Consider the following 12,103-nt stretch of genomic DNA (forward strand, 5'->3'; position numbering starts at 1 on the left):
TTTTTTTGTTTTTTGTTTTAAAAAGATGCTTTATTATAACACCATAAGAGTATACATCGGAGAGGATGAAAACATCTGAAACCCAATGCGAAAGCCATGAACAAGAGCGTGATCTTAAAAAGATTCACGGCGCAAGGCACAAGTCACCTACTTAAAGATTAATTTTAATTTAAATGGACAATTTTACTCTTTAATTTAACAGCAATATTAACCGTCTTTAACGGTGGGATCGTTTTGATACCAAATGAAGAGTTGGAGGACTATTGAAATGAAATTGGTGGACCTAAATTATACTATAGCAAAAGTTGGGGGACCATTTCAGTCGAAAATCCTATTTTATTTGAGTATGTAAAAAAAATATGTAAGAAAATTGATCTAAAGTTACTGAACTGTATTATTGCAAGTTAAAATGCAGTTCAATTCAATAGAGGTAAAAATAGTTCAACAACCATTTTGAACGCTCTGAAAGACAAGAAGTAATACAAAAGGGCTATCTTTATTAGACAAAGAAAAGCATGTGGTAGAGCAGTTTCAATAAATGAAGCTGGTGGATTCCATCAACAATAATGCGCTGAGCCTCCATACTTGAAGCTTAGTGAGAAAATATATTAGAAACGAAAAAGGTTTGGAGTGTTAGGCAGGGCCTTGCAAAAGATGGCGGTGAACTTGAGAGTGAGGGAGTCAATGGTGGTGAAGCCAGAGGAGGAAACGCCAAAACAGGCGCTGTGGATATCGGACTTGGATTTCGTGATTTCGAGAACTCACGTTGGAAGTGTTTACTTCTACAGGAGGCCAAACGTTCAAAACGGCGCGCATCATCTTCAAAACAACTGTGTCTTGGATTCGGAGGTGTTCAAGTGCTCCCTTGCCAAGGCCCTCGTGCCCTTCTACCCCATGGCCGGCCGCCTTAAGCTGAACGATGAGGGACGTATCGAGATCGATTGCAATGCAGAGGGAGTGCTGTTTGTTGTGGCGGAGACTGACTCGGTCCTCGATGATTTGGGGGACTTTGCGCCGACTCTTGAGTTCCGGAAGCTCATTCCTGCCGTTGATTATTCCGCTGGGATATCCTCTTATCCCCTCTTGGTCTTACAGGTATTCAGAGAAAGAGAGGAGACATTTTTTCACTCCCTAATTTCACAAGAGTTGAAATCTTTTTACCATTTTCGTTTTGAATTTAGTTTATTTTAATTATTTTTTTCCTAAAGATAAGGTGACTCTTTGGTTAATATACATATAGCTACTTGCTGATACTAGGAAAGTTTCTCGAACCATGTCCTGAAATCAACTCATTTATAATCCATTAGTTACTGTGGAGTGGACTTTATTATGAATCGTATATCTATTTTGAAATCTATATTCTGTTTTGATACTTCTAATTCTAGTTTTCCTTGTACTAGTAGAATGTGGGTTGGAGTCCTCTTACACCATTTATGTATTTAACTGTAAAAGAAAATTTTTAGAATACTACCTTACTTGGATTGTTCTGTTTAGTTTCACATGTTGCCACTTGGATGAGATTATTCTTTCAAATTAAGTTACGATCTACGTCTTATATGTATATACATAATATACCATGTTCTTAAACTTGAATTAAGCTTACAAAGTATGCATGCTTGTGGATTGTACTCTGTACATGCCTCAGGTCACATACTTCAAATGTGGTGGAGTGTCACTCGGTGTTGGCCTGGAACATCGTGTAGCAGATGGAGTTTCTGGTCTCCACTTTGTAAATACATGGTCTGATATCGCTCGTGGGTATGACATTACAATTCCACCATTTATCGATAGGACATTACTTCGTGCCCGAGACCCGCCCCAACCTGCATTCCATCACATCGAATACCAACCTGATCCGCCCATAAAAACCCCTCCGCGGAGCACAAACGCTGGTAGTGTTGAAAGCACAACTGTCTCCATTTTTAGATTGACGCAGGAGCAGCTCAACATGTTGAAGGCCTAGTCTAAGGAAGATGGGAACACAATCGAATTTAGCACATTTGAGATGTTGGCAGGTCATGTTTGGCGATGCGCATCAAATGCACGCCAACTTCTTGATGATCAAGAGACCAAACTACACGTTGCCCTTGACGGAAGGTCCAGACTGGAGCCGCCGCTCCCGCCTGGTTTCTTTGGCAATGTGGTTTTTGCAGCTGCCCCAATCGCTGCAGCAGGGAATCTCAAATCAAAACCAACATGGTATGCTGCAAGTTGTGTGCATGATGCTGTGGTGCGAATGGATAATGATTATCTTAGATCAGCACTTGACTATCTGAAACTTGAGCCTGATTTGTCGAGCCTTGTTCGTGGGGCTCATACTTTTAGGTGCCCAAGACTTGGGATAGCTAGTTGGGCTAGGCTGCCGATTCATGATGCTGACTTTGGTTGGGGTCGACCTATTTTCATGGGACCTGGTGGAATTGGATATGAGGGGTTGGCTGTGGTTTTACCTAGTGTATCAAATTATGGGAGTTTATCAGTGGCCATTTCTTTGCAATCTGAACATATGAAATCATTTTCCAAGTTGTTGTATGACATATGAGGACATGAAAATGCCTGAAAAAGGATTTCCGGGCATTCCATTTTCTTCTAGTCTAGCTGATGGGAAGCAAGCTATCTTTTGTTATTGTGATGTTTACTATTAAAGAACTTAATCTGTTTTTATGAAATAATGGGAAATTATTTCTGTTGCATAATGGATAATGCATGTGGTAGTTCTACAGTCTGGTTCAACTTTCAGGAATTTCGGTTTAATGCAAGACCTCTTGATTTGTCTGGATTTTGGTCATGTTTATCTTTTTCCTCGTCTCTGGATGGGTCTTTTTTTCTTTTGGCATCTAATAATATATCGGGTAAATTACTTAAATGGTCTTCAAACTTATACCCGATTTATATTTTGGTCCCTCAATTAAATTATTCGTTCAAATGATCCATCAACTCTTTACTATTCGTCGATTTGGTCATACCGTCTAATTCCGTCAATATTACCGTTAATTTAGGGTTTAAAATCGTCAATTTATACTAAAATTCTAATAACTTAATTAAAATCTATATAAGCCTATAAAATACTATAAAAATCAGAAAATTTAAAAGCTGAAATGCCCATTATTCAAAAAACCAATAAATAATAAATAAATGAAAAAAATAAAAAATAAAAAAACCACCAGAACCCGCCCCCACCTCCATCTCTACAACCCTCCCCATCAATCCAATGTAAATCAACAAACTCCCATTTTTCATTTTCTCCAGACAGTCATTGCATCCAAGAATCACCAAAATATGAAATTTAATTCTACATTTCTTCCACAACCAAACATAATGTCTAAATTGTTTTAAAGGAAATTTTAACTTAAATGATAAGAATATGAGCTTTTGGCTCTGTTGCTTCACCTCAGCATGCTGAGGCTTTGGCGCTGAGAGAAGGGCTGAAACTAATTAAACATCTTGGTAGTTGGTAGTGGTCTGTTTGTGGTGGAAGCTGATGTTTTGTCAGTTATTCAGGCTGTTTTGGGACCTAGGGATGATCACTCCCATGTGGGCATGCTGATTGATGATTGTCGTTTCTTAAGGAGTTGTATGTCGCTTCTATTTGTTTTGTTCCTAGAGAAGCCAACAAAGTGGCCCATAGGCTTGCTGCTTTTGCAGTCTCCCTCACTAATACTTCCTCTTGGGTTTTGGGATGCTCCCGGACTCATTCAGCATGTGATAATTGAGGACCTCTTGTAACTTGTTTTTTTTCTTCAATAATTGAAATCGTTCTCTCTCAAAAACAAGAGTATGTGCTATCCACCCACCAATAATAGAAGAAATTTATCAGCTTAAAATCATGCAAGTCTTCCACAGATTGGATTTCAAGTTTGATTGATTTACTTCTGGTTGTTGTTGTGGGTTTTGGTTTAAGTTGTAACCACAAGAAAGAGGTCCTAATTTTCTTTTCTTAAAAGCCAAAGAAAAAAGAAATATGGGGGAGAAGGTGACCGTGAGCGTAAGGGAGTTGAGTGTGGTGAGGCCAGCTGAGGAGTCGACGCCTCGGGGCTCGTTGTGGCTCAAATGTGGAGGCGTGTCACTTGGTGTTGGCATGGATCACCGCATTGCAGATGGAACTTCTGCCCTCCCTTTTTTAAATACGTGGTCTGATATTGCTCGTGGTGATTTCACAAATTTTAAACCACCCTTCATGGACAGGACATTACTTCGTGCCCGAGACCCACCTCAGCCTGCATTCCCCCACATTGAATTCCAATCCCCTCCACAAATGAAATTACAACGCAGTACAAGTAATATTACTACGTCCCTTTTCAGAATCACGTATGAGCAGCTCGGCATCTTGAAAGCCAAATCTAAGGAAGATGGCGGAGGGAACTATACCTCATTTGAGATGTTGGCAGGTCATATTTGGAGATGTGTTTGCATGGCACGTAAACTTCCTGATGATCAAGAAGCCAAACTACTCATTCCCACTGATGGACGGTCCAGATTGCTGCCTCCACTCCCACTTGGTTTCTTTGGCAATGTCACTTTCCGAACCTCAGAAATTGCTGCAGCAGGGGATCTCCAATCGAAACCAACTTGGTATGCTGCAAGTTGCGTTCACAATGCTTTGGTGCAGATGCACAACGACTATCTTTTATCAGTCATTGACCATCTTGAGCTTCATGCTCCTTCTCAAGCCGAAACTTTTAACGGAATTTCGTTGATTGGGCGCCCGTTTCTTCGGATAAACAGTTGGATTAGGCTCCCGATTCACGATGCTGATTTTGGTTGGGGTCGACCCATTTTCATGGGGCCTGGTCGCCCATTTCCATTTGACGGGAAGGCTTTGTTGTTACCAAGCGCAACTAACGATGGGAGTTTATCACTCGTCATTTCTCTGCAATCTGAGCACATGAAATCATTTTCCAAGTTGTTGTATGACATACAAGGCCCCAATCTTAAGAGGGCCCCAAAATTATGACTTTGTTCAAGTGATGTAAACGTTTCTAATCTCTAATAAATTTCTTCAGATGTTTGACAAAAATAAAAATAAAAATTTCATGTTGTCATGCATAGATATAGACAGTCACAGTCTAATCCAACTAGTTATTGCAAGTAGTTAGCTGCACAAAAAAAAAAAAAATTTCTTCTAAAACCTAATTGTTATTCAAAGATCATTCATAGAAAAATATATATTTTCTGTTTTCGGGTCAAATAAGATTCCATCTGTTTTCGGTGTTGGTACTCTATAAATTTTTTTTCAACGATCCAAACCATTGATCTATTTTTCAAGTTTGATTTATTTTTCAAGTTTTAATTCATAGATCATCCTTACAAAAAATCAGATACAATCTCATTGAATCGAAGCAAACATATTGGAGGGATCAAAAAGTAGCAAATCAAATGAAGGAAGAGAAAAGTAATAGAACAAAAGAGGACAAAAATCCTCTAATTGCTGCAAATTTCGTGAACCCATTTACCTCCAGAAGCTGAGTCTAGAAGATTCAAATAAGTACAATGAAAAAGTGGGAAGCAAACCACACCAAAAAAAAAAGGAAAAAGTAATTAAAATGAATTATGCAGATTAAAAGAAATAGCAAAGGCATTGCAGTAAATTATGCAGAAAGCCTTTCCTAAATCAAACAAGACCATAACGGAAAACAGATGGAAAACAAGTCAACCACAGAGCCAGAATGTTAAACATAATGAAGACCCTGAGTTGCTCAAAGTTTTCTAAAGCCTGTTTACCTTCAGAGTCTAGAAGACGATTCAAACAAGCCAACAGATTTAAATCCTCTAAACTTGCAACTTGCGGTGCATGGAATCAGGACTAAACAAGCTTAGGACAGAAGCCAAATCAGATGTATAAATTTCCTTTTACTGCACAAGTGAGTTAAAGATCTTATGTGATCATTTTTGTCTTTCCACTTAACTTCCATCCATCCATCAAATCAGATGTATAAAATTCTTGTTTGACCAGAATGATCAACAAATCAACGAAGGAGAAAAACAATCAGTATAGGGAAGCCGCGACAAACTTGGAAAATTAGGACATAAGCAACGAAAGGAAATTTGCATGCTACAATTCCATAATGAGGAAAACCATAATAGATACAGCTTCCCCCTCAGTTTCTGTAATATTAGGAGGATCAATAAAAGTACAGATATATTTCGATAAAAACTTGAATCAGTTTGTACACTTCTGTGGTTATAGACTTGACATGATTAATTTGAAGTGATTCACATTACAAACAAAAAAGGAATACAACAACAAACAACTTAGTAGGCTTTGTACTTGAGTTATCACATCAAATAGAAACTTCTCCACTCCAGTTGGAATACCAAAATCCGCGGGAGGATGCCTTCATTGAACAATGGCAGAGTTTTGAGTTTGCATGGTAATCTGCGCTTGGTTTGAAGCAACAGACACCGGATGCATAGCCCAAAAATGAGCGAACCACCTGAACCTTGGTATGACCCTCTTTTGATGGTTGTGGCGGCGCTACGAATAGATGAGACAAGAGCCTTTCCGCTGTTAATCTTTCCATGGACTTCATGGCGAGGCAACTCTTGGGAAATCCCTGGCCGCATCTGAGATTCCAGTCGGAATTTTGCAAGTACATAGATGATCAAACATCAACATGTCATGGAGATTGTTAGGATTGTAACCATCACAAGGAGACTTTCCGGTTAGCATCTCAAACACAATACAACTAAGAGACCAAATAAAAGCCTGTGGGGACAGATACCTAGGCGTGTTTCTCCATCGGCTGTAATTCTCCTTGGGTTTCTTAGCCAATCCGAAATCTGCAATCTTGGCTACAAAACTAGTACCACCCGAACTAGTAGTGGTGGTACGCACAAGCAGAATGTTGTCCGGTTTCAAACCACAGTGATCATAGTCACACTTGTGAATCCCTTCAAGAATTGACCTTGTGTACCTTCTAACGTCATATTCAGGTAATTTATGACCTTTGGAAACTGTCACATGCGGTATTAAATTATCTTGCATTATTGTGAAACTGTCGATATTAAATTAGTCTTATACACAAATACAAGGTTAATTATCAAGATAAGTAACTATATATGGATTAATTGCGATGCTGGTGTAGGAATATCGGCCCTTCACAACGTGCGTGGTACATTTGGATACGTGAAGGCAGGGCAGGGCGCAAGATTGGTTTTGCAGCTAGGGGAAATTTTATTTTATTTTATTTTAATTTTTACCTTCCGCTGAATTTTCTTGGAAACTTTCTGTCACTGTGTGGAGTCGCTAATTGACAAACATATTCAACTGCAATATCTAGCAATGCGTTTTTGGTCCTGCAAGGCGAGGTGTAAGTCTTGAAGCGTTGAGGCGTAAGCCTTTTGAGACATAAATTATTTTTATAATTATAAGAAAAATTTATAAATAATACAATATAATTAAACTAAACCACTAATTGTCATTGAAGCTTAATAATTAATCAAATATAAGTACTAATTATAATAGTGAATTCTAATAGAAATATAAGTACTAATTAAAACTCAATTGGTCATACAGTTGAGAGGGAGGCTGGTTCATAAATTAAGAGGGTTAGAGCTTAATAGATATGCGGCTAAGAAGAATGAATTTGGGCTTTAAGTCTGTTTGATTTGATTGTATTGGGTAGGAGAGAGAGATTGATTTGTTAAACCAAATAATAACTTTTGCAAAAAAATAAAAAATATAAAAGTTTAAAACAACACCCAAAACGCACAGGTTCATTAAAACCCTAAGGTGACCCCCCACAACTAAAACGATGTTGTCTCAAGGAAAAATAAACAGAGGGTTCAACAAATCATCTTCTTCCTTGCGTAGCTCCGCCTCACACGGTAAAGCGCACGCCACACACGGTAGAGCGAACGCCACACACTGCAGAGCGCACGCCTTCTTACGCCTCACTGTCGATGCGCACACTAAGCGTGCAAACAACTAAACAAGGCAACTCCTGAGGCAATTTGCTCTCACCTCACTCCGACGCGCTCCTACTCATGCCTTTGAAAACACTGTTCAAGCGTTTGGAATTCTGATCGTAGCCAAATTGATGGTCTTCTAGTGATGCTCTTGCTTCTCTTCTTTAGAATTATGATCATAGCCAAATTCTCTTCTTTAGAATTATGATCGTAGCCAAATTGATAATAGTGTTGGAGGAATTTATCTTTCGTGATTTAAACAATATCGCTACAGGCACCAACTTATTTACCAACTTTTGGATACCAACACATAAGGCACATGACATGGCAACCCATGTCATCTACCATATCATATGTTTTGGTTACATAATTTGTTATTAAAAAATGAATTTCACACAGCAAATATAAAAACAGAATTTTTTTTTTTTTTTTTTGTTCTAAATCAGTGCATTAATAAACCCAAAAGGGTAAGAAATACACAACTGGAACATCAAGAGAAACAAATACAAAAGGGGGAGAATCCACTAGAACCAAGCTCCGGACTAGCTAAAGGATCAGAACACCTAACAAAAATGAAAACTAAACAAAAACGGGGCACTAAAGTGTCCCGATACAAAAGTGACACAAAAAATAAAAACCAAGCACACAGCGCCGCCACCACCGCATAAATCTGTTAGCGAGATATCCTATTCTATTAGGATATTATTTTATTTGTTTCCTTTTGTATGGATATTATGTAATTAGGATTCCACTTATTTTCCTAGTTTAACCCTACTAGGGTTTGTAACCTTGTATTATAAATACCTCCTTTTGGAGAATGAAATATATTTGAAAATATTCTACCATATTGTTTGAATTGGTATCAGAGCCTGGTTTCTGGTGACCTTTGTGTGCTGTGCCCACCCGTGTTCTACTGTGTGTCCTAATTTCTTTTAGGGTTCTTGTGCCCGTGCCTGTGCTATGTTTGTCGTATCTGATTCGTGTTGTGTTTTTTTTCCTCTGCTATCATGGGTGATGATTCCAAGGTTGTGATTGGTACTAGTGCGTCTACACCGAAGGAGGCACGTCCCTCGCGTGATTACTCTACCCTGATTATTTCTGACAAATTGGATGGCTCCAATTATGCATCTTGGTCTCGTGGTGCGCGTATTACGATTACTAGTCGTCGTATGGCAAGTTGGATCAATGTGAAGAAGCCTGCTACGTCTCCAAATTCCGCTGCCTATGCCGAATGGGAAGAAGATAGTTGCCTGGTGCAGTCATGGCTTCTCAATTCCATGACTAAACCAGTTCGTGCCTTATTTGAACATGGTGATACTGCTTTTGATATATGGGAGGCTGCTCGGAAGACCTATACTGTGACTCAGAATAGTTCTCATTTGTTTCAACTCCGACGGCAGTCCATACTTACAGGTCAGAATGGTGAATCTGTGAAAGTGTTCTATGAAAAACTCCACGCTATCTGGCAAGAGATTGATTGTCTGAGTCCGCATGAGTTTAGTTGTTCTACTGATGAGGCTCGTCGTCTGAAAGAAATTGAAGCCGATCGAGTTTATGATTTTCTTGGCGGACTTGATCCACCGTATGATGGTGCCCCGTAGCCGTATTCTTGCTCTCCCCCCCTCCCCCCCCCCCCCCCCCCTTTTTTCTCAAAGCCTATGCCATGGTCATGGAGGAAGACACCTGTCAGTCCACTATGCTTGGAGGAGGATCGCTGGCTCTCAAAGTTGACCCAGCTCGTTAACGACCGGTCGCTCCCCGTCCAGAAAATTTGGATCTTCTGCTGGGTCTCATCCTTCTGGCTCTACCCCTAGATCTCTTGAAGGTCCGCCTAAATGTCGTCATTGTAATGGGAATCATTATTCTGAAAAGTGTTTTAAGGAGCATAGTTATCCTGATTGGTTTGCTGACTACAAAGCTCGTATGTACGGCCCCAAGGCCACCTGCACTATGACTCAAGATGAGGCCCGTCCTCCGGCTCCGTCTGCAAATCTGTGTGCTTCCGATACTATGCCAGGTATGGGTTCTACTACTTGGATAATTGACATTGGTGTTTCTGATCATATGACTTATAATGATAATATGTTTGTTGAGTTGTCGCATAACCCTCGTGTCCCCTATATTACTAGTGCTAATGGTTTATCTTCTCCAGTTACCGGTGAAGATACCATCCACCTCACTCCTTCTTTACCTCTGTTTCGTGCACTCTTGGTTCCTAATATTCATTGCAATTTGTTATCTGTTGGGCGTTTGCTTGATATACTTAACGCGTCTGCTACTTTCTATTCTACCCATTATTTTTTCCAGGATCTCAGGACTCACGAGAAGATTGGGCATGGTAAACGGATAGGGGGTTGTATTACTTACAGTTGCCAGCTGCAGCAGTTCGTGGTTGTGTCGCTAATAAAGTTTAGAGTGGCAGTGTCAAAGACAAGCAACAACTTTGGCTATGGCATCGTCGCTTGGGGAATCCGTCATTTGGTTATTTTAGACATTTGTTTCCTTCGTTATTTAGTTCGTGTGATGAGTCTAGCTTTAAATGTGAGACTTGTGTAATGGCCAAGAGCCACCATACTATTTTTCCCTTAAGTAATAATAAAGCCGCTTTGCCTTTTGAGTTAGTACATTCTGATGTATGGGGTCCTGCTCGTGTGACTTCTCATGATTTCCGTTGGTTTGTTACATTTATTTATGACTGCACTTGCTTAATATGGGTGTATTTGATGAAGAATAAACATGACATTGCCTCTATTCTCCCTTATTTTTGTGCCATGGTGTCTACTCAGTTTCATGCTCATGTTAAAGTATTTCGGACTGATAATGGCGGTGAATATGTGAATCATACCTTGACCCAGTTCTTTCGTGATCACGGTATCATTCACCAAACTACCACTTCATTCACTCCTCAACAGAATGTTGTGTCTGAAATGAAGAATCGTCAGTTACTTGACGTTGCCGGCTCTCTTATGTTGGATATGTCTGTTCCCCATCATCTTTGGAGCCATGGTGTCTTGGCCGCGGTTTACTTGATTAACCGTACTCCTAGTCGGGTTCTTGATTTCAAGACTCCGCTTGATGTGTTGTGTGCCCATACTCCTCCAGTTTCGATCTCTAAGTTACCTCCGAAGGTGTTTGGGTGTGTTGCTTATGTTCATGTCTACTCCCATCAACGGAGTAAACTTGATCCTTGTGCGTCTTCATTGGCTATTCTACTACTCATAAGGGTTATGAGTGCTATCACCCGCCTACTCAGAAGGTACATGTTACTTTGGATGTCACCTTTCATGAAGAAGTTTCATATTATGTTTCCTCCTCCTCTTCAATTCAGGGGGAGAGGGGGAGTGAATTGAAGAGTTTCGGAGCGGAAAATGTGGAAAAGCTTGGACTTGAAGAAGGAATTTCTAGCGAACAGGAAGCGACCGTTCGCGTGGAAGAAGGTACCGGTCGCGAACGAACCTGCCTGGAAACAACCGGTCACATGGAAGACGCGACCAATCGCGAACGAACCTGCCTGGAAATGACCGGTAGCATAGAAGTGGGCGACCGGTTGCATGTCTCGACGAGTGACGACAATGACGATGCAAGTGAAGCGACCAGTCACCCGGAGTGCCACGACTGGTCGCCTGGTGATAATTTGGAATTTTTCGAGTCTTCATCAAAAGGACATAACAGTGATACTAGCAACTCTCGTACATATGAAATTGTCCTTAGCTGCTAACATGATTGGCCGCTGTTACAATTTGATGTCAAAAATGCATTTCTTCATGGTGACCTCAAGAAAGAAATATACATGGATCATCCGTCAGGTATCCCTGTGACCTCTAAGGAGGGTGTGGTGTGCAAGCTACGGAAATCCTTGTATGGATTAAAGCAGTCTCCAAAAGCTTGGTTCGAGAGGTTTGCTGCATCTATGAGGAAGTCTGGGTATGTACAAAGTAACTCGGATCATATTTTGTTTCTGAAACGTCGCAGAGGTAAATTGACAGCTTTAATAATTTATGTTGATAATATGATTGTAACTGGAGATGATCAGGTAGAAATACAGAGTCTTCAGAAATATCTTGCATCTGAGTTTGAGATGAAATCATTAGGTGACTTGAAATACTTTCTTGGAATTGAAGTTGCTAGATCTAAGCATGGTATTCTTTTGTCCCAAAGAAAGTATGTTTTGGACTTACTTGCAGAAACTGGAATG

General features: G+C 40.0%; 1 protein-coding gene and 2 pseudogenes across 2 annotated transcripts; 2 read left to right on the forward strand and 1 right to left on the reverse strand.

The window, feature by feature from the left end:
- The first annotated feature begins 521 nt into the window (after positions 1 to 521).
- On the forward strand, positions 522 to 2,717 carry LOC110774312 (shikimate O-hydroxycinnamoyltransferase-like). 2 transcript variants are annotated; one of them, XM_088249887.1, is made up of 2 exons: positions 522 to 1,095; positions 1,646 to 2,717. In XM_088249887.1, exon 2 carries the CDS (start codon positions 2,006 to 2,008, stop codon positions 2,540 to 2,542), a length of 537 nt encoding a protein of 178 aa, XP_088106013.1. In that variant the 5' UTR covers positions 522 to 1,095; positions 1,646 to 2,005; the 3' UTR covers positions 2,543 to 2,717. The 2 variants fall into 2 exon arrangements, with proteins under 2 accessions (XP_088106013.1, XP_088106014.1); XM_088249888.1 differs by having other exon boundaries at positions 1,646 to 2,104.
- Positions 2,718 to 3,831: 1,114 nt separating this feature from the next.
- LOC110774309 (shikimate O-hydroxycinnamoyltransferase pseudogene) lies at positions 3,832 to 4,954 on the forward strand (annotated as a pseudogene).
- A 1,327-nt stretch (positions 4,955 to 6,281) lies between these two features.
- LOC110774310 (mitogen-activated protein kinase kinase kinase 20-like) lies at positions 6,282 to 6,985 on the reverse strand (annotated as a pseudogene).
- Positions 6,986 to 12,103: the final 5,118 nt, after the last annotated feature.

This window comes from Prunus avium, chromosome 3, assembly GCF_965620075.1.
Source record: "Prunus avium chromosome 3, drPruAviu1.hap1.1, whole genome shotgun sequence".
Lineage (NCBI taxonomy): Eukaryota > Viridiplantae > Streptophyta > Magnoliopsida > Rosales > Rosaceae > Prunus > Prunus avium.

Coding starts and splice junctions, on each gene's coding strand:
- LOC110774312 (XM_088249888.1), top strand. CDS start 655: ATGGCGGTGAACTTGAGAGTGAGGGAGTCAATGGTGGTGAAGCCAGAG. Junction 1,096..1,645: donor ATCCCCTCTTGGTCTTACAG/GTATTCAGAGAA, acceptor TACATGCCTCAG/GTCACATACTTCAAATGTGG.